This window comes from Candida tropicalis (genome assembly GCF_000006335.3).
Source record: "Candida tropicalis MYA-3404 genomic scaffold supercont3.1, whole genome shotgun sequence".
NCBI classification, from domain to species: domain Eukaryota; kingdom Fungi; phylum Ascomycota; class Pichiomycetes; order Serinales; family Debaryomycetaceae; genus Candida; species Candida tropicalis.
Genome location: NW_003020038.1, coordinates 1,538,356 through 1,560,449, shown reverse-complemented (window position 1 = coordinate 1,560,449; position 22,094 = coordinate 1,538,356). Strand labels below are relative to the sequence as shown.

At 33.0% G+C, this 22,094-nt stretch overlaps 9 protein-coding genes and 1 non-coding gene across 10 annotated transcripts; 3 read left to right on the top strand and 7 right to left on the bottom strand. All coding sequences in view use genetic code 12, as the record gives it.

Annotated features, from left to right (window-relative positions):
• The first annotated feature begins 643 nt into the window (after positions 1-643).
• On the top strand, positions 644-725 carry CTRG_06353. Its single transcript has one exon. It is a non-coding gene; the product is annotated as a tRNA-Ser (tRNA).
• Positions 726-2,299: 1,574 nt separating this feature from the next.
• Positions 2,300-6,052, top strand: MHP1 (Mhp1p; the record flags this gene model as incomplete). The annotated part of the gene is made up of 1 exon (XM_002545867.1): positions 2,300-6,052. The coding sequence occupies one exon, from the start codon at positions 2,300-2,302 to the stop codon at positions 6,050-6,052; it is 3,753 nt and encodes a 1,250-aa protein (XP_002545913.1).
• Positions 6,053-6,187: 135 nt separating this feature from the next.
• CTRG_00693 (uncharacterized protein) lies at positions 6,188-6,562 on the bottom strand (the record flags this gene model as incomplete). The annotated part of the gene is made up of 1 exon (XM_002545866.1): positions 6,188-6,562. One exon carries the CDS (start codon positions 6,560-6,562, stop codon positions 6,188-6,190), a length of 375 nt encoding a protein of 124 aa, XP_002545912.1.
• A 432-nt stretch (positions 6,563-6,994) lies between these two features.
• On the bottom strand, positions 6,995-7,972 carry CTRG_00692 (uncharacterized protein; the record flags this gene model as incomplete). The annotated part of the gene is made up of 1 exon (XM_002545865.1): positions 6,995-7,972. The coding sequence occupies one exon, from the start codon at positions 7,970-7,972 to the stop codon at positions 6,995-6,997; it is 978 nt and encodes a 325-aa protein (XP_002545911.1).
• A 747-nt stretch (positions 7,973-8,719) lies between these two features.
• CTRG_00691 (uncharacterized protein) lies at positions 8,720-9,376 on the bottom strand (the record flags this gene model as incomplete). Its single annotated transcript, XM_002545863.1, has 1 exon — positions 8,720-9,376. One exon carries the CDS (start codon positions 9,374-9,376, stop codon positions 8,720-8,722), a length of 657 nt encoding a protein of 218 aa, XP_002545909.1.
• Positions 8,730-9,503, bottom strand: CTRG_00689 (uncharacterized protein; the record flags this gene model as incomplete). Its single annotated transcript, XM_002545862.1, has 1 exon — positions 8,730-9,503. One exon carries the CDS (start codon positions 9,501-9,503, stop codon positions 8,730-8,732), a length of 774 nt encoding a protein of 257 aa, XP_002545908.1.
• CTRG_00690 (uncharacterized protein) lies at positions 8,978-9,484 on the top strand (the record flags this gene model as incomplete). Its single annotated transcript, XM_002545864.1, has 1 exon — positions 8,978-9,484. One exon carries the CDS (start codon positions 8,978-8,980, stop codon positions 9,482-9,484), a length of 507 nt encoding a protein of 168 aa, XP_002545910.1.
• Positions 9,504-13,006: 3,503 nt separating the features above from the next.
• CTRG_00688 (uncharacterized protein) lies at positions 13,007-13,792 on the bottom strand (the record flags this gene model as incomplete). Its single annotated transcript, XM_002545861.1, has 1 exon — positions 13,007-13,792. The coding sequence occupies one exon, from the start codon at positions 13,790-13,792 to the stop codon at positions 13,007-13,009; it is 786 nt and encodes a 261-aa protein (XP_002545907.1).
• A 262-nt stretch (positions 13,793-14,054) lies between these two features.
• On the bottom strand, positions 14,055-15,791 carry CTRG_00687 (uncharacterized protein; the record flags this gene model as incomplete). The annotated part of the gene is made up of 1 exon (XM_002545860.1): positions 14,055-15,791. One exon carries the CDS (start codon positions 15,789-15,791, stop codon positions 14,055-14,057), a length of 1,737 nt encoding a protein of 578 aa, XP_002545906.1.
• Positions 15,792-18,553: 2,762 nt separating this feature from the next.
• On the bottom strand, positions 18,554-19,582 carry RGS2 (GTPase-activating protein; the record flags this gene model as incomplete). The annotated part of the gene is made up of 1 exon (XM_002545859.1): positions 18,554-19,582. The coding sequence occupies one exon, from the start codon at positions 19,580-19,582 to the stop codon at positions 18,554-18,556; it is 1,029 nt and encodes a 342-aa protein (XP_002545905.1).
• Positions 19,583-22,094: the final 2,512 nt, after the last annotated feature.

Genomic DNA, 22,094 nt, shown 5'->3' with positions numbered 1-22,094 from the left:
TTTCTTAGTTGTAATTATTTCTGTTACTTCTAAGGTTTGGAGTTAATGCCAATCATCTATTGTCTATGGATGTAATTTTGATTTATACTAAGTAACTAATGAATGATAGAAAATGCCTGTTATATTATTATTTGATTGGTAGTTATAAACCTTTTACGACCCAAAAGGTCAAGAAGCAAACGAATTATCCAAAATGTACAAACAAGCACGAAGACAGCCAATCTGCTGAATACTAAGCTGCAATCAACTCATTTCCCGTTGCAGATACCGTATTTGTGTTTTCTACACTTACAAAGTGTCAAGAACTACCATGAAATGTTTCACATGGTTTGCAAGATGAACATTCAATCATTTGTATCTGATTAAATGACTCTAATTATATTTAACCTGGTATATGGATTAACTATTACTGTTAGATTGAACGGTTATCATGTTGTATGAATGAGAACGTATTTTACATTGCAAGAGAATTTGCACAATGTACAACTAGCCAATTGAACCAACACACTCGATAGTTTAAAGTACAATACTTTATTTTAGTAAAATTATTCTAGTACATTTCCAGATCTGGGATTTTACCAATATCTCAGCATTCAACGAGTTGCTTCGTTTGTCCGAGTTGAATTTACCAACGGGATTTACTGGCGGCATGACCGAGTGGTTAAGGTGAAAGATTAGAAATCTTTTGGGCTATGCCCGCGCAGGTTCGAGTCCTGCTGCCGTCGTTATTTTTTTGAATTTGTTGTTTACAACGTGTCCTTTAACATGAAGACAGAAGTATCTTCCCTTTTTTTTTGTTTTGTTTCATGTTGTTGTTTGATTTGTGATGTGATGTGCATCGTCTGAAAATTTCTTTTGAATTTGTGTGCGCGAGAACAATTATTCTGATTCTTCACAACCAAGAAAAGAACCACGTGACATATTTTAATAAAAGCAGGACAACCAAATAATTCACTGCCAGCACTTTGACTGAGCAAGTTTAATTCAAATTCAGAAGAATACTGTAAAATTTCTTCCTACTTAGAATGAATAATTGTTATATAAAGCAACTAATTTTTTTGTGTCACATGACCAATGTCGGATGTATACAAATTATTTTATTTTTGCTCAATAAACTGGAGATATTTTTTTTTAACTTAATCAAGGTTTGGGGTCAACTATCATCATTTATTTTATTGTTCTTTTTTTTTTTTCTTGATAGAGTTTAATAGTTAATTGGTCTAATGCAACCCAAAGAATATTCCGATATATGGCAATATTCAAAAATGATGTCAGGGTTGTGAGTGTATCACAATAGTTTTCTTCTTACTTCTCTTACTGGCGTGATTTTTTTTTTTTTATTTATTTCTATTCTATGTGTAACGTAGTGTGTTGAGAGAGCAAAATCGATTTTTTTTTTTTGGTTAATAAATTTTATCCATGCATGATGTAAAGCATTTAATAATAGGGGGGGTACGTGACACGTTTTTTATTGGCTAATGGTTATGTAATTCGTTATATCCATTAGAAATGGATTGCTGTTTTTTTTTTTTTTTTTTGACTTTCTTTGTCTCTGTTCTCCTGATTCGTATTATTTTCTTACACAAGTAGTGATTGTAGAATGTGGAGGGGAATAATTAATTTAAAAAAAAAGTGATTGATCAAATAATGACGATAAGCTGATGGATCTTAACGACGACATTTTTGTGTTGTTGTTGTTTTCTATTCTATTCTTGGTTTGGGGGAGGAGAGGGGGTGGAGAGAGACAAGATGTTTAGTGAGTGACTTTTGAGATTCCGTCGTTTGATGCTGTAGCCTTTGCAGCAAACCAAAGGAACGGACAAATAGTGGGGGGCTGGAAGTAGCCAAGTAAACAGAATACGACATTTTTACATTGGACATACAAGATTATCTAAAATCTATGCAGTTGTTGATTTTTTTTTGTTTGGATGTTTGTGTTGGCCATAATAAATTCCAGATCAATTAATATTAAATGTGTACGTTGAACCAAAATTCTCTATATATTTTTATCTTTCCTTTAATTCTCTCTGTTTTCAAATTTTTTTCTTTTTCGATTCTTTTTCTTATTAATCTTTAACAATTCAGCCTTGTCCGAAGTATTTAACTCAATTTATATTTAATTCTTTTTTTTTTGCTTTCTTTCATTATTTACTTTCTTTTTAACAGTCAGTCTTTTTTTCCAACTTTAACTTATTTTCAAATTCTTTGGTCATTTAGAATTTACGTCACATCGATTAACTACTCACCATCCAGAGCTCATTATCTGTTCTTATATTTATAATTGTATGATTTCAGCAAGATGGCTCCAACAGAAAATTCAAATCCTATAGATATACCTAAATCTCCGCTGTCTCCAAAGCAAGCCTTCCCTTCAAGTACTTCACCAGCGAGTCCTCAAAATACCAAGACAAAACCACAATTGGAAATGGAGAAAATGAGAGATATCCTTGAAGAGGAAACAAATTTATATGCAAAAGGGGTCACTGATAACGATGTTGACTGGTTTATTAGAGATTCTTCTATTGATCCGAATGTTGACATAACAAATACTAGTAGCACTACCAGTAAAGACTCAGGCTCAACTACACCAGTGCCGAATTCTTCTCCAGCTAGCCATTTAACTGCCACCATTTCTAACTCCAACGACAACTATACAAGCAAGACAAAACCATCAATAGCTCCAATCCAGGAAGAGAATATTGCGTCAGATTCTTCTCCGCACCATAGCAGTCATTTTCACAACGAACACCAGTCGACTTATGAGCCACCAAGAAGACGCAGCAGCCTTTCTGCCACGGGTGGTGGTCTTTTTTCTAAATTAAAGCACAAGTTTCGAAAAGAATTGGCCACACCTGAACCATCAGTAGAACATAAAAAAGCACAAACAGCTGCCCCAGCACCAGCACCAGCACCACCAGTATCTCGATCATCACAAGGAATTTTTAAATCTGGATATGACATGAATTCAACTAAGAAACCAAATGACAGTAGTGATTCTAGTATAAACTCGTTCCAAAATTCACCACCAAAAATATCGGCAACTACTTCTGCTCAATTACACAGAACTATGTCTACCCCAGTTTACACTCATGATTCTTCAGATCCAAGATTGGAAGAATACATTAAATTTTATCAAAGAAGAGATAGCAGAAGAGCGTCTGTTGCTTCATGTCATTCAAATGGGAAAGACGAACCATTACCCCTGGCTTTGGTTAATGGATTTGAAAATACCACCTATAACAAACCCAAAGATGGTTCTGAATCTGCTCAAAATTCTTCAACCAGCAAACTTTCAGGCTTTTTGAAACGTAGAAGCAGCACTGTTAACAAGTACAGTGATTCAAATACCTCCATCCCCGGAACTCCGCTTTCAAGACAAGGTACTCCGCAATCTGCAACTACCAAGACAGTATTGGACTCGAATCCAAGCTTTAAAGGATTGAAACCGTTGAAGAGAGTTGCTTTCCATTCTTCAACATTTTTAATCGATCCCCCACAGCAAATTCCTTCAAGAACCCCAAGAAAAGGAAATGTGGAAGTATTACCGAATGGTACTGTCAAGATACGTCCACTTACCGAAGAAGAAAAAATTGAAATCGAAAAATCCCAACGAGGATTGGGCGGTGGAATCATCGTTGGTGGCACTGGCGCATTGGGGTATGTTAAAAAGGATGCTGGTCCTCCCAAAGCAATTGTTGAAGATGAGGACGAAGGAGCAGGTTCCACGGATAATAATGGCAATATTTCATCCCTGACACCAGAAGAACCGGATGAAAATGAACCACGCGTTGATGCCCATGCCAAAGCATTAACCATTGACAAACCAATGGCACACCATCAACCAGTCAGTTATTCAGCTCCAATCAAGAAAATGGCGCTTGATACCATGTATGCACGCTGTTGTCATTTGAGAGAAATCTTGCCAATTCCAGCTATTCTGAAACAAATCCCGAAGGGTTCAATGGCTCCGTTACCAGTTTTGCAGATGCGTAATCCAAATCCAACTATGATTGAAATCCAGTCATTTGCAGACTTTTTGAGAATTGCTCCAGTGATCTGTGTTTGTTTAGATGGGGTGAATTTTTCTGTTGAACAATTTAAGATTTTACTTTCAGCTATGAGTGCCAAAAAACAATTAGAGAAACTCAGTTTGAGAAACACTCCTCTTAATGAACAAGGATGGTCTTTGCTTTGTTGGTTTTTATCCAGAAACACCGTTTTGAATAAGTTGGATATTACCCAGTGTCCCTCATTGTCAGTTAATATCCTTAAGAAAAAAAAGAAAAAGACCGAAAGTAAGTTTGATGAGAATCTAACACGAATGACTTCCAACAAGGATAATCGTTCAGATGTGGATTGGGAATTATTTGTTGCCACTTTAGTTGCCAGAGGAGGTATCGAGGAGTTGATTTTAACCGGATGTTGTATTCAGGACAACGAGATTTTTGAAAAATTAATGTCCATGGCTGTACTGAAACGTACATCGAGATTGGGATTGGCATTCAACCAATTAACTCCACGTCACATGAAGATCATTGTTGATTCTTGGTTATTGAAAGATTTCGCCAGAGGAATTGATTTAGGTTATAATGATTTCCTGAGTGTGAATATGCTTAAACCAATTATTGATTTAACTAAACGTCCTGATTATGAAGACTTGGTATCCAAATCAACTTTGTCTTTTATGAGTCTTAATTCTACTAATTTAAGTTTCAATGATACTTTCAAGGAAGTAACTGAGCAATTCACCATGAAATTACCAAATTTGAAATATCTTGATTTCTCAAACAACCAACGATTGTTTGGTGTTTTTGGAAAGAATGATAGTGAGCAAGCTGAACATAGTGAAGAAACTAGTGTGTCCTACTTCATATCTAAACTTCCATTATTTCCTAAATTGATTAGACTTCATCTAGAAAATGAGAATTTTAGTAAATCATCAGTACTTCAGATTGCAGAAATCTTACCATTCTGTCTGAATTTGGGATACTTTTCAATACTAGGAACGAAGCTCGATAACACATGCGCTACAGCTTTAGTCAATGCTGTTAAAAATTCTAATTCATTGATCAACTTGGAATGTAATACAGAGGATTTCCCTGATGTGTTCAAAGAAAGAATTGGTTTGTACACGATGAGAAACATGGAGAAGGTGTTGTATTCTGCAAAGAAACTTGATGAAAAGGAGCCAATTTTATCCGAAGGTTCAGAGTCTGAGTCACTTACAGAACAATTACAAGCAATTCTTGCCTTGAAGGCACAAAAGAAACTTGATTTGAGTTCGCCAGAGATTATCAAGTTTGTTAAGCGTGCTAAATCTATTCGTCATGAATTAAGACAAACAATCAATGATTTGTTGAAATTACAATTGAAAAATGCTTTAGAGTTGAATGGTAAAGAGACATTAATTAGACTTATATTCATTGATTCAAGTATAGAAAAGGGTTTACAATTGATTGACCCATCTTTGGTTGATGACCCAAATAATGCTGTCACTTTAACTAAAGTCATTGGACCACGTGAAGGTAATGAAGATCTGCATCTTCAATTGGAACATACTGACTCGCAAGAGCCAGAAGCTGCAGCAACTGTATTGGCAAGTCGACCAGTAGCCTTATCAAGAAATGGCTCACGTACAAGTTTAAATAACTTATCGAGAGAAGAAGGTTCCGTTTTGAAACTAGCCAAGCTTCGTGATTTCCATCGTCCAAATTCACCATTCCCAGAAGCGGCCGATTTTCGCAAGAAATTGATGAGTTTTGAATTGTCTGATTTAGATAAAGTAATTGATTTCTTGAGTGATTTGAAAAGAGAAGGTATTTCATTGGAGAAAGTTTTCCAAAATGAAGATGATACCATTGAAGGTGATCATGACTTTCTTAATGTGGAGGAAATCAAATCGAAATTAGAATCATTGAAAGTTGAACAAATAGAAGATATTGGCAAAGAGAAGAAAGAGGATGAAATAGAGACCACCGCCAAAGAGAGCAACGATAAACGTGAGTATTTAAATACTACTTATGATCAAGTTTTGAACAATCTTACCAAATAGACTATATATCTACTTTTTTTTCATGTTGTGTATCCTTACCAATTTATTTATGATTTTCATAGTTATTATAGACATCTAATTAATATTACACTTTCCTTTTGTTTTTCTTAATTCATACAGCTTTCCTTACTCCTATTAATCCTCTTCGTCTTCCGAGTCTATCCTTTCGGGACGATTTCTACTTCCAGTTCTTTCTTCGTCGTCATCTTCATCTTCATCATCATCATCAGAATATTCACCACCTGCAGCATTCTTTTCTGCTTCTTCAGCTAAATCTTCACAAGCATCGATCCAGTCACTATATATATCAACAGGTTGAGATAAAGCATGTATAGCAGTTTGAAAAGATTGTCCACAAATTTTGCAATGCAATTCACCTAAAAGATTCTTTTTATCAATAGTACAAATTACCAGCTTTTCATGATTACAAAATAAACATGTAAAAGTTGTATCTAATGTTTGTTTGATCTTCTTAGCTGGTTTACGTGCCGATGATTTTCTTTTACCCATTTTGAATTCTTATTGTAGTTGTTTGGTATTTTGTTTGGGTTTTTTTGTTGAAGAAATTTCTTTTTTATTATTTTTTTTTGGTACATTTTTCAACTGAGCTTGGCCGTGTCGTTGATGATTGATTAAATGTCGCGTCTTCATAAATGTCGCATATTATCATTAAAGTGGTAAATGTTCAACATTAGTTTAGAATAATGCAGCGATAGACTCTGGATATAGTAAAGACAGAGACAAAAGCGGGTCATAATGATAATACGTCGTAATTCTAGTATAAAGCAATTATTCCCACAGAAAAAAAAAGACTTCAAAATTTTCATTATGGTTTATATAACACAAAAACAGAAAAGTATAATAAACAGATTCGATTGGTATATTCCAAGTTATAGATTATTTTTCAACCCAACACACTAGTGATTAGCTATTAAAATCCAATTACTTTAAATCTTCTTGTAGATGTATAGATGTCAGAAATTCGCAAGGTATCCGAATATTATGGTTAATATTACTTCCCATGTGTACCAGTTCAGCTGTGTTTGCAGGAGACAGATGGTCGACTTGTATCTTATTAAATTTCCGGACTTTATGTATACCTTTCAATAGTAGCAGAATCAAATAACAGGTTAATAAAGACAACAAAAACTCATATGATTTCAACCCTAAGAAACAACTGAAATGAATTATATGATTTATAGTAGACAGTTCTTTATTGGTAGCCAATAATTCATTTTTAATATTTGAAATTCTCCCAGATACTACAAGATTGCGTTTAGTTAAGGTTTCCAACTGTGTCACGTCAAAAGAATTTCTCCTTTCAAGTTGAAATAACTTATTCTCTATAGTAATATATTTCTTATTCAATTTTGCATGTAGCTCTTCTAATTCTTTTAACGTAGATCCCAAGTCCAGCTTCTTAGAAACAATTCTGCAATGTTGTGTAGTGGTATTTTTACTTTCTATATTATTCTCTCCTGGTGTTGTAATTGCAGCTGAGTCACAGTAGCAAACATCATCTTCAGAATTACAATCAGTGGACATACTATTGTTGCATTCCCAAGGGAATATATCATTTGATAAAACAATGGTTTGGTATAATATATTGAATGCTTGATCCTTGTTTATTTCTTCTAGAAATTCATGCCGTTTAGATTCTTGAGAATGAACAGCAAGTTTATCAGATATAGCATACGGATTTATTGATGAATCACCAATAAGTTCTATCTCCAAGTAATTCCATATTTTGAACAACTCATATAGCCGAACCGTTTTATTGTTTGTAGTTAATGTCCATATATGATCAAATACTATTGTCAGTGGAAATTTTATATTTGATGAACTTGATATGTTAGCTTTCGATGTATGTGCAATGTTTCTCTTTTGTATCGATGATGGGTTTAAACAAGTGATAGTCATTTAATTTGAGTGCAATCAGTATATTATATACAAAATATAAGCAGCAATTAGGCTGTGTTCAAGTATATTCAGTTTATTGTTTCAAGAGTTGATAGTATTACAAATATTTTTCACAAATTTCCCCTCTTTAACGAAAATTAGAACAATATATAAAAATGATCAATTCGAAAGAAAAAGAAACTGAACTAAATTCCTTGCAAGTTGGCAGTGCAAAAGAATCTCTTTCCCAAAGTCTAGAAGAGTAAAAGTAAAAGTATTCACGGATGTGATGTTGAGATTTGCAATTCGACAATGTGGGACAACGAAATGTTGAATTCTAATTCATCCAAGGATTCCTTCAAATTTCTAAAAATAAACATTCTTTAAACTTTCTATATTTCAAATTTAATCTTGTTTTTTTTTATTATTATTATTCCGTATAGATAGAAATAATCCCATACTATCGATATTAATCAGTAATTAATGGAATTATTATATCAATTCCTAACAAGAAAATCGTGCCTCGACCGAAAAATTTCATCGACTACAAATTTTTAGATTTACTTCAAAGTTTACTGGTATTTTTTTTCTTTTTTTTTTCTTAAAAAAAAAATCATTTTCTTATATTAATAATAACCTATTTTCAATAAACAATAATAACCATAAATAAAAACACTCTCTTTTATACACATATGTAAAAACGACTAATATACAAAACTAAAATCAAAACAAATTAGGAACGAAAAACCATCTGGATACTATCTAAAACTAAAGCATACTAATAATAATAGTTGAAATGGTCTTTCTGACAAGAGCAGGTACCATGACCTCTATACATTGGTGGTTTTGAACTAGAGTAGTATTCTTCATCAGGATAACCATGATGTTGACCTGGAGGTGGTGGTGGAGGAGGTGGGTATGGATAACCACCATAATTGCCTGATTGGTGATGAAATGGAGGAGGAGGAGGAGGTGGCGGTGGTGGAGCAGAACCGTAACCTGGGAAACCACGTTCGCCGTGATTGAATGGAGGTGGTGGTGGTGGAGGAGGAGGAGCAGAACCATAACCTGGGAAACCATGTTCTCCATGATAGAATGGAGGAGGTGGAGGGAGAGGAGGAGGTGGGTAACTACCATGATGATGCCCTGAAAAATGATGTGGAGGAGGTGGAGGAGGAGGTGGTGGGTAGTTCTTTGGTCTTTGGTGTCTACCATGATGTCTTCTATGAGGCTTTGGAAATGGTGGGTGACGAGGTTTTGGTTGACGTGATGGTGGTTCTTCATGATCTGAATCAGATTCATTACCACTTGGAGTACCAGGTTCATCATCTTCAGATAATGATAAAATTTCATCTCTGTCATAATGTTCATGGTGGTCATAATGATGATGATGATGTGGTGGATGATGAGGTGGAGCATGACCATCAGCTGATAAACCTTTTTTCTTCAAGTAAATTTGAATTATTTCATCATCAATATAAATACTTTCGATTTCATCAGCACCGATTTCTGTTCTTCTTTTTTTGTTGTTAATAATGTTTGCGTCAACCATTGTTTGTAGATTAATGAATATAACAAGATCATAAACTCAACAAAAATGATGGGTACTTTCACTTCCTTTTTATAATCTTTTTTTTGTTGCGCTCCAAGGCTTAGAATGTAATAAATTGGAGCCATTCTATAGGAGTGCGGTATACAATTTCATGTTCGGCATTTGACCTGAAATTTCAGACACCGACAGTATTGTGCGCGGTCATTATCGGCTTTACATTCTATGCCAAGAAAATTAACTAAATTTAGAAAACCATATACAGATTATTAATGATACCTGAAATTGTCTGATCATTATCATGTACAATCGAATAAAAAGTGAAAGTAACATGCATTGTTAATATATGAAAAACCGTGACTTCAATTGCCGGTTGCTATCCTGCGCTACATAAGTTTAACGAAACATGACTTCAAATGTATACGTGAAAAACCGAAAATCAGTGCGGGAAAAAAATTTGCCATCTACAGTTTTTAATAACTCCCCCCCTTTTTTTAAGTGGCTCAATTCTTAGTCCTTCTATATCCGGGCATTTATTGCTATCACAACAATTGTTGAGAGATACAAGGCTCAGTGTTTAAATTAGTTTTCTTATCACCGCGTTAACTTCTTACATTTAAGTTCAGAGATAACAACGTTACAAATACAAATTTTTCTAATTATTAAAAATATTTATTTTAACCCCGTGTAAATTACAAACACAAATACAAACAATTGAACTATAAACCGAATATCTTATAAATGAAAGCAATATTAATCACCAGTGATGACCATGGCGATGACCATGTTGAGGACCATGTTGAGGACCATGTTGAGGACCATAACTATGATAACCAGGTCCTTGATGATGATGATGATGATGATGATGATGATGATGATGATGATGACCGTGGTGGCCATGATGGCCATGATGACTAAAACCACCAAATTGTGCTGGACGTGGACCATAACCGAATCCTGGTGTATGATAAGAAGATCCATATCTTCTACCAGTAAGCATAGTAGTTACCAAACTTGAAATACCCAGCGAATGATTATATCCATTATTGTGATGGTGATGATGTTGTTGATGGTGATGATGATTGTTGAAAAACATGATTGTTATTGTTATTTAATGTGATGTATAAATTCATTTTTAAATATTATCATATCTTGGGAATTAATTAGCTATTTATATAGTTTTCAGATTCCTTGTCTTGTAATTATTTTTATACAAGGCTGTGGGATTTCAAGTACGTGATCCGTGATCACGGATTCGCGTATATCCGGATATAAGCCCTACACTTTGACGTTCGGATGTGATTAAAGTTCCGACACTTGTGAGAAAATCGGAAAAGAGAAAGAAAAATCGCCTGTTGTGGTAACAACACGATTTGGGTTTCTTCAGTTTACAGAGAATGAGAAGCCGCAGCCATAAGAATAATTCAAATCTTGGAGTATTTATTCACATACATTCGGAACTAAACACTGAACGCCTATGACGTAACATATTTATTAATATTAACTCAATGCATGTCTTTCTCTATTTCAAAATCAAGAATACCTCTAATAACGGCTGTATTCTGGAGGTGGAGAAGGAGAAGGAGAAGGAGAAGGAGTCGATATATCTGGTGATTGATCTTTGAGTTTTTCTGACGATTCATTCTCTTGCTTTTTGGAATGACGAAAGCAACAATGATGGGATTTCATCATGATAAAATAAAATGGGCCAAATAAAGAAATACCAGCCGCATCACGAGCAAATCTTTTTGCACATCTTCTTTTTTGGTGATACTTGGTTTGAGTAGTGTGATCTTTGTAACACATGGTTATAGTTATTTGTTTATCTATAATCAATATTCCCTTGTGGGATACACCACTTTTTATATATTAATTGTAAGCTGCTGTAACATTTAAGATAACTCCGTAAAATGGTAATTCAAACGGAGTAATTATTATCTCCATATTATTGTTTACGTATCGCCATGCCATATTTTTATCAAGTTTCGAACTATATTACAGTTTTCAAAGAAAAAGAAAACAAAAAAAGTACTATCAAACAAATTAAACCCGTGTAAAGTGGAGTTTCAAATTTGGTGATAAAATCGATACTAGCTATGCCCCTCCAATTTGACCCTTTTTTTTTCAATAATTTCAAATGGCTGTGCAAACCCTGTCGTATGACGTAACTATTGATATTTCAGTCATTCATTCGTTGGTTTGTTTATTGTTTTATTTTCGTAAATTTATTCATTACGTAAGCGCGTAAGCTTATCTCTCTTTTTTTAGTTTGTATCTTGTTCAGCTCCTGTATTCACAAGTTTCATTAATTGAGTCAGATGCTAAACACGTTGACATTCACACAAGAGAATTAATCAAATATATCATATTTTAAGACTCCCCACAATTGTCATTTGTCATTCAGAGTAGTTTTATCTGATACAAACTATAATGAATCAAGAAAAAAAAAAAACTATGACAAATAATGCTATTTGTGAGAACTTTAAGTATGAAAGTGAGTAAAGTATAGTAATAGATACATTAAAACACAATTATATAATATATTGGTGATAATTTATATTAGTTAATTGATTCGTTTTCTATTTAATATTAAACTATTCCCATATTATTTCATCCCATTATTCATAGTTATCTTCAATTTAGTATAGACACGTGACTCGGATTATGTTTTAAACTTTGTTGTGTCGAGCAACTATGGAGAGGATAATCTGATTTCATAATCATCCTTTAACACTATTTACAGCCAGTTGAATCTGAGTTGTGATTGGAACCAAAATATAAAACGTTTAGTGTCGCATTGTCAACCATTCGCTTTTCACACCAAAATACAGATGCTAAGGTAATTTTTATTTGCTATTGCAGATCTTTGTACTTACAAATATGCTGCTGAGTCATTTAAGATAACAACAACAATTGTTGAATGACTCCATTAAAGTTATAGGGGCAGTTATAACAGGGTAGAAAGGATTACCAAATTAGGATTTGTAAGCATGTTTGATGTGTAGAAAATGTGGTAGGTTTTTTTTTTTTTTTTGCAATTAATGGGTATTTAGCATTTAGAAATTGATATAAATATGTTTCAAAATATTCATAAAGTACTTCTTGTTTTTTTATTTTACAGAAATTCTTTCATCAGTATCAATTATCATGTCTGAAAAATCTCTTGCTAAATATACTAATAACAATACTAAATCCAGTAGAGTTTCAACCAAGTCTGCTAAATCTTCAACAAATCCAAAGGGTAAAGTTGTTACATTTAAAGATACTCCTGGTAAAAATTCTCCTGAGAAAGAACATAGAGGAAAGACATTGCTTATCAAATTAAGAATAATAAAGAAAAAGAAAAAGCCAACAGTTGAGGAGAAAAAGGTTCAGAAGAAGAAAAAACAACAAAAGATGATTAAAATTAAAACTCAATTGGTAGTTGAAGTACTAACATCAATTACTATTTTAACTATACTAGGGTTCTACTTATATTGTTTGGCATTAAACTTTACCACTATACTTTAATCATTTTGGTTATTATTCAAGATTCTCAAGATAAACAAAAACAAATTGACAATGTCAAGGTACAATGAGATACAAGCGATTATTTCATCATCCAAATGTAATGTCTTCATAATATGTTGGGTGTCAATGATGATGTAGATTGAAAATACTGCTGCACCAAGAAAACTGTAGACATTTTCAACCAAAGTCAGTTGTTGTGGGAAAAACATCATTATAAATCCCCATCCAATCAATCCCCAAAGCATCATACCCACAGTACCTTGCCAACTGATAAAGTCGTACTTAGTTTGGAAAGCAAATAGGGTTAAACCAATAAATATAATTAACGTTAACAAGATTGCTTCGATTAATACTGTACTATCAACAAAAGCACACGCAACTCCCAAAGAATAACTCTCACAAATAGTAAAACCAGATAATAATACTAAATTAACCGGATATGATCTTGCTTTATAGAAAGCACCAATCATGAATCCAATTGCACCGACAAATGACAATATTAATAACCAAACATTAGTTAAGGCCCAAACTTTAAACGAATCAGAAGATCTAATAATCAATCCCATAACGACTGTTCCCATTAACTGCATAGTTAATAACAGGTATACTTTTCTAATAAATAATTGACGCAATGGTAATTCACATGATGCAACGGAGACCGAATACTTGAAATCATCAGGAATATTATCACCAAACTGACGTGGTGCATTCTCTGCATCTTGTACTGCTGGTGGGTATGGAGCTTGTGGAGGCTCTTGTGGTAATTGTGTATAATTTGACATCAATGTTGTCTAGTCGATTAATTAAAGAGTGATAAAGAAAAAGTAGTGGTTGTTGTAAAAAAAAAGACGTAAATAAATCAGGGGGGCAATATGGTTTATATTAATTAAAATGAAAACTTAAATTTGCTTTTTGTTACACATGAAAACTGCGCATTCTATGGGTTGAGTTTTTGGGTTTCTACGAGTTTCTTAGAATATCGAGTGACATATTTTCAGCCATTATACACTACCTAATCTAACAGAATGATACCAATCAACTCAATCAGGATGCGGTTGACTTTTCTCCTTCTATATGAATTTGAATCTCTTCCACATCTTGTTTGGAAGAATCATAAAGAAAAATACCGTTACCTCTGGCATTGGCTCTTTCCTGACGTTTATATAGCCATAATACAAGCATTGTCCAAATGCATAATGCAGCAGCACTACATGCTGTAAAAGTGTAACCTTTTAAAAATCTTGGAGCTTCAACTGTCTTCCATACAAGAACGGCTATCCAAGCAGTTGTTTGTTGTGCAAAGATATTCATGACAATCAATACCACTTGCCTTTCTCTGATATCTTTCCGGCAGATATCACCTTGCCAGGCGTAAATTATAGGAGCCATTGCCCAACCAAAAAATTGCATACACCATGCAAACCACTTAGCTCGTTCAGGTATATTCCAAACAGCTAGCAATACATTTCCCGTAAAGTTAAACACCTGAGAAAATACAATGGCACCCCACCGGGACTTTAATAAATCAGCAATAAGACTCGTTATAGCCAACCAAATCAATCCCAAACCAGGAGTCAAAGCTGTGTAGTCTTGCAATTTTCCCGACCCATATCTTGGTTGACCATCTTTATCCTTTAATGATTTCAACCACAATGCATATGCTCCTGAAGTTGTGTTTGTATTATTCCAACAAAAACAGTGCCAAATAGCCACAACATATATATGCCATGACGAAAATATTTTCTTCCAAAGTTTAGGATCAAAGAAGTATTTTGTAACATTTTCTCTTGGTCGAGGATCCTTTTGGTCTTGTCTCATTCTTCTTCTAGCAATTCTAATGTCATCATCTGTTAAGAAAATACTATAACAATCTTCAGGGGTACCAGGTATAATATAAAAGCCAAAAATACCAACAACAACAGAAATAATACCATCCATTATGAATATCCACTGCCAAGCTTCATGCCCAGCTATTCCTTCCATACTTCTCTCAATGGCACCCGATAAAAGACCACTCGTCAAGACACCCAAGTACAGTCCGAGATAAAAGAATGCTCCTCTCCGATTAATTTCTCCAGTGCTAGCTTTATACCAGGATGAAAACAAAGAATGGTAACAAAGATATGCAGGTGCTTCCAATGCTCCGATTAAGAACCGAATCGCTTTTAAACCAGCAACATTACCTGATTTATATAACAAGACTGTTAAAATGGACCAACAAAGTTCCATTGCTGGCATAAAGTAATTCAATGGCATTGCATAAAAAACATACATGAAAGGAATTTGGAGTACAATATTACCAATTGAAAACATTACTTGGGTGTTGACAAAATCATTACCTTGCATATGAAGACCTTCTTTCATACCTCCAACATATGCATTTATCAAGTTTGTCTGATCTAAATATTTCACCCATAATGCAAACAATGAATAAACGGTTAGCAAAAGATCAATCTTTAAAATAACTCTCCGTTCTTCTGGAGTATCATCTGGATGGAACCAATGATAAAATTTTCTCTTCAGTTTAGATTCATTGGTGACTCTATATTCAAGTTCATCAAAAAATTTCCACCATGGACGATCCTTCTCATCACGATATTCCAAAATAGGTGGATCACCATCAATTGTATCAGATTCACCTTCGAGTTTGCTATCATCTCGAATATCAACATCAACTAGATCATTATTGATGAAATTTCCATTTTCATCTTCGTCCACTATTCTTCTGGTTGGGAAAATCCCCCATTTTAATCTACTGATAGGTTCCTTTAAAAATGACATAGTGGTTGATTTGATTCAAACTAAAAGTAGATACTAATTGATTGGGAGAAATCATATCCTTGAGTATTATTACAGTTCAGTCAATCTAGGACTTTAAATAAAGTTCCTTTTGTTTGTTCAACCAAGCTTTACTCATTTCTTGAACCACAATTTTTTTGAATATAAACTAATATTGATTTCCTAATGGATAAAAGTTGTGGCTTTAGTTAGAAGCACGGACAACATTGTTGATGAACTTTCAAATAATCAACACGAAAGCTTAGATAAGATATCAATGGGAACGTCTTTCAAAACTCGGTGAATCTTGTAAGCTCCAATATTACCAATACAATAATAACATCTAGATTTGCTAACATATTTCATGAAAAGAAAAATAAGATTGTAGTTTCTGTTGAATTCACGCAGTAAAAAATATCTTAAGACACTAAATGAACTAACACAAATGAGGGGAGGACTTCTTGAATTTCAATTGACATAATCACTGCATTTGTCAATATTCATGAATACTTCATTTATTTCAGTCCTTATACCCGAAGTCAGCCGAATCTCAACTAGCCACCTCACGTCTGTCAATTTGAGACATATGGCAGTATTTAATTTTGGTACGCCACAAATTTCAAGATCAATAGAGTTTGGAGGTAAATATCGGCAATAAAATACCGGTATTATTCATAGTTTGTTTATAAAGTCTTGGAATAATAATACACATTCAGAAAGTTGTTAATCAAATAAAAGGGTGATAAATGTATCATGGTATACTATATTTGTTGAAGTAGCCAGTACTATTTTTTCACTGTGTTAACCAGATTAAAATATCCAATGAAGGAACCTTGTAATGAATAAATAATTAATTCATATCTTAGTCTACCGAGTTTAAAACTTCCAGCTGTGGTGTACAACTTGTTAGATAGTGGTTTTAATGTCATTTTTTTGAACCACAGTCAAACCTTCCCAGCTACCAATTGAAAGAAAACTAGGACCATAGAGAAAATTTTAGTCTACTTTCTTACTTCTGGAGATAGACGGTTGAAACTACAATTTACTCCACAGTTTGTTTTCCTTGAAAACCACAATGGTTATGAACTTGTCAGGAGTTAAACAAACAAACAAATAAAAAAAGCCTCTTCTTCAACCCATATCACTTTCATTGTTTCAAAATGCGATCTTACAAATGAACTTACACTGATAAGAAAAATATTTGCTTGAAGATAATTTCAATGCGGTTGACATAATCTATACAATGATAACAGTTCACGTTTGTTCAAAAAGATAAGTATCTGGATTTAATATTACGGAAGTCCGTATCGAGAAACTTGATAGTTATACAAGAAGTTTCTTTCTCCTCATCTTTTCTTCCAGATACCAACACCACTTCTCTTCCATTTGTATCTTTGTTATCCCCTCAGTTACTGTTGAATTTTGTTTAATTCAAATTGAACTAAAGTTTGGAAGCAATGCTGATGCAAAACGTGTTGTTAGTGATTTTTGCAGGATAGTAGTTTAATCTAAAAAGAGCAAAAACTTAAGGTTCTAAATTCTATTTCTCTATCTTTATGTAAGAAAAAGCTTTATCTTTGATTGGTTTATTTAGGTCTGAATTTGAAATCAAAACATAGGTGTTTGACTAAAATGTTAGTAACGTAAATATCACCGGTTAATAACAAAAAAAAAACAATGAAAAACATTTAGGTTAGGAGACACAACGTTTTTGATATAGGTTCTTGACCACGGAGATAACCAAAAATAAAATGGGGCCACGATGTGGTTGTACAATAAGTCCGTTTGGCGTGTACCTGTGTATAGATGGAAGTGAGTTATCTCCAGCAGATAATCACCGTTCAATATACAATTATCTTAGTAATGCAAGAATATGCAATGGTTTGTAGATGTAGATAATCTATCAAACAAATAAAGTAAACTAAAATGAAATAATAATAATAATACAAAGATAACAGAGCAATGAGAACAATACAATACAATATAGTATAATTTAGTATAAGACATTGATTGTTTGTTACTGTAAATAGTATGAAAAGTGGAGACCCGTGAATGGTATTGCACCCATGAGAAAACGTTTTATCAATCATTCTTGTCAATTTCGATGACCAACATCTCAATACATGAAGTGGGGATTATTCATCTCCACAATTTTTTTCATTTCTCTTGTTCTTTTCTCTTTTCTTCTTTTTTAAACAATGTGAATTATTGTTTGAATAAGGAGGTGTATAATTACATCGACATTCACCCTTTTTGATTGTTCACTTTTCTTTTTTATGTGGATTGCTCTTGCAGTGGCTTTTGTTTTATAAACCAATGCAAAATTAAAAAAGATAAAGGACCTAGATTTGGAGCACTGCCCTCAAATGGAATGTAACAATACAGAAAAACGGTTCACATGGAAACCACTATAATTCCTTCTAAAAAAAAGAAAAAAAAAGTTTATTCCCTTGATCACTGAAAAGAGTCTATTCCCTTGATTATTGGAAACAGTCTTCTTTCTTTTTGTTAAAGCAGAAACTCAATTAGAGAGATTTTCGTTTCTTTGAAAGTGTTTTGCAATCGTAATTTTACTTTCTACAAATTAAAATCTTTGAAAAATCATTAATGTATTAACTACGTCTATAAAATTCTGTAAAATAATAATAATAAAAACCCCTTCCCATATAACAATCATAACATAAATAAAATAAAATAAATAATCGTAAAAATAATAATAATAAAAAATCATTAACGTGAACTAAAATAAATAAACTGAACTTAATCTATTCGTCATTACTAAATCTTCTACCAAACTTGAATTTTTTCATCTTGTTGAAATAAATTACTGAGCTATCAACAATAGATCCAATCGATGAACCTCTTGAGCTTGAACTGGTAGAATTGTTTCTGGAATTGCTTCGAGTATTTGCTCCATCAGAATGTTCCTCTTCTGATGAACTCTCAGTTGATGGAATAGTGTAATAGTCGTACCCACCATATTGTTTGGAATGATGACTGTGGTGACGACGATGGCTGTGGTGATGGTGATCTCCATTTTCATGATGACTAATTGGAGAAGTTATTGGGGTGACTTTCTCTCTTGGACAGACATTATCATCTGAATGTTTAGATCTGAGTGGTAAATTTAACGAAACTGAATGTTTTAAAGGTTGTCTTGAGTGATGTTGTGAATGATGCTTAGATGCTGATTTTGCTGGTGGATTTGCTTCAGTTTGTTGATGATGTTTGATTTGTTCGATACTTGAAGTTCTTCTTTTACACAAACAAGGTCTATAAATATCTTCGTGGTATTGTTTGGTGAACTCTCTGTATAAATTAATCAATAAATCGTCATAGATATGCTTTTTGCATCGAGATAAAATTTCATAGGATGGTAATTCAACAATGCTAAGTTGAGATTTTAAGTTGCAAGGTATATTGATTTCCAAATCTGCATCAAATGTCAAATATTTGTCATATAAAAATTGCCATGTTTTAAGTAATTCTATTCTGGTGGTATTACTAAGATGTAAATAATTGTTGATATCTATTATAAATTGTAAATTCTCTGGACAATGTCTTGATTCAAGATAGTTGTTGAATGCAGATAATGTTTCATTACTTGAGTCTAGACTGGTGCAATTATCTATTAATTCATACAATGAAGGGAAATAGTGACCATTAGATTCCAAATCGTTTATAGTTGAAGTAGATGAAGATGTAGAAGGTGTTCTAGTGTTAGATCTATTTGTAAGGTTTGTAGTAGTAGAAGGACTAGTGGTTACCAGTGTCGAAGTAACCATAGTTGACATCTTTGATATATAATTATAGTAGTAGTAGTAATAGTAGTAGTAATAAGAATATGCTGCCAAAATAACTAAATCATATAAAAACAAAAAGCAAAAAAAACAAAAAAAAATAACTAGCGTACATTGAGATCTTTATATACAATCAAGTGATTAAGCGACAAAGAGAAATAGAGGGGGGAGAGCGGAGAAAAAGAGAGGGAATAATTACACCAGTAACCACCCTATTTTTTTTTGTATATAGCTGGGTTGATTGTTGCATGCAGCAGAGATGTACACAATAAGAAAATATAATAAAATAAAAAAATAAAGTGAGAGCGAGTCAGATAGAGACAGGCAGATAGAGACTAAGAGAGAAAGAGAGAAAATTTTTTTTTGTACTCTTCACCAAACTAAAAGTCAGATTATTATTGATTTTAGTAGATACGCATGCAAAAGTTTAGTTCAGTTTAGTTTTGCATTGTTGTTGAAAAAAAGAAACCATTGTTTTGCACATTTGTGTAATAACAGTTTATATTGTTGTTTACAAGCCGGCTGTAAAAAATTAAAAATGAAAAAAACGTTTCATACAAATGAGTGGGAATTGACTCACGTACACGTACACGCAAACTCTAGGTCTCTCTTCATCACACACTCTCACACACACACATCGCAAATATAAAGTTTTACTTTTTTTTGGGAAAATTCATCGTACACGTACAACTCAAAATAATTATATAAAGGTTCAAACTTTATTTATAACATATATTCCCCATTTGCGTATTCATGGGGATAACGTCATAAAATAAACCAGGTAAAGATAGTTATTGTTTTCTTCTATTTGATAACATCTTCTCCTCAATTTTACTTAAACCTATTGTTAATATAATGTTAATGTGGAGTATCAATTTTCTTTTATTGTTTGTGATGAGTAAGAATCGGTTTGGTATAGATTGAAAAAAAAAATGCATGATTATAGTAAAAGCGCACGACCATCTCATTATCTATTTTTTTGTCTTTGTGTTCTTGAACTACACGACCACAGTTTTTTTTTCAGACCTGTAGAGGTTTTCTTACTCCACTTCTGTTAGATTGTTGATCTTACAGCAGCATACATTGAGGGTTTTTTTTTTTAGGTTTAATATTCAGTTTATAACATGCACATATCTTCACACCACACATTAACTCACTTCTATCAAGCAAGCCCTTCCCCTCTCTGATCAAATGTAACCTCGTGTTGAGTAGATTATGGCTTTTGATGTGGAAATATTTTTCTTTTGTTGATTTCAAAGAGTATATTTTCTTTGTGTACCTTTTTTTTATTTTGTTCATTAGTATTATCTCACTATTGTTTGCAACGAAATTTATATTTTAATTTTTCTTACTCCACTCGTTGCATATTGTTCTATTTTGTTTTTTTTGTTTTGGGGCTTTTTTTTCTTTCAGAGCAAAGAAAATCTATTTTCTATGATCAAATAAATTTGAAACCAATTAAAGAATAGTCAACTTGTTTTGATTGGATTAAATAATCATGTAATTATACTTTCCTTCTTTTCACTACAGAACCCAAATAATAAAAAAATAAAAATAGAATTACAATAAAAAAGATTAAAAAAAAAATCCACCTTAACGGTTGTCATGAATATTCCGTTCACGAAGCACATGAGTATGATCGTTTGTCAAAATTCAAGACAACGATGGTGATGAACGAAGTCAAAATGAGACAAACCAAAAAAAAAGCGTTATTTTAATTTCCCATATTTTGTGTTTGATTGCTTGTGGAGGTTCCACTTTTAAGATAAGAGGAAATATAAAGTACAAAACAAGTGTTCAACAGCTTTTTTTTTTTTGTTTCATATTTCCCACATGAAATATCGAGCAATCGAACGATAATCGCTTTTGACATTTCATGGAATCAAAACCATTACTCATTTCTCCCCCAGAAAAAGATATCCCGAACTAACCTGAACAGAGTATAATCACGTCATTTTACTTCATCTATATATAACTCAAGGTATTATAAAAATCCATCTGTGTATAGGTTGTATTGTCTTTCTAAAATTCATAACCCTGGCCGGCTTTGGTTTTGCAACTATAAACGTGGATCTTTAAGCAAATTCCTGCGCATACATTTCATTCGGGGGATCTCACTACACAACATTAAAATATAAAAATTTTTAGCACCTAAAAAGAGCAAAAATAAAAATTCACATAAAATATATTAAAATTGGAATCAGTCGTACAATTTTGAAGAAATAACGTTATAATTATTTTGTCTTTCATTGCTGTACATCTAATTTGTTTAAAACTACTTGAGAGCGAAGCCGGACTAACTCATTACGGAGATTTCGTCTATAGTTTTTTTTTTTCTTTAAATCAAAATTCTTGTCCAACTAACTTGGCCAAGGCCAATTTATACTTTAGTTTTGATTGTTTAATATTGAGATGCTGGATTATTCCATCCGATTCGGAGAATGTGATTACCAGAAAGATTAATAACCTCTTATCTGGCTACACAAACATTCATTTGTAAGCCACA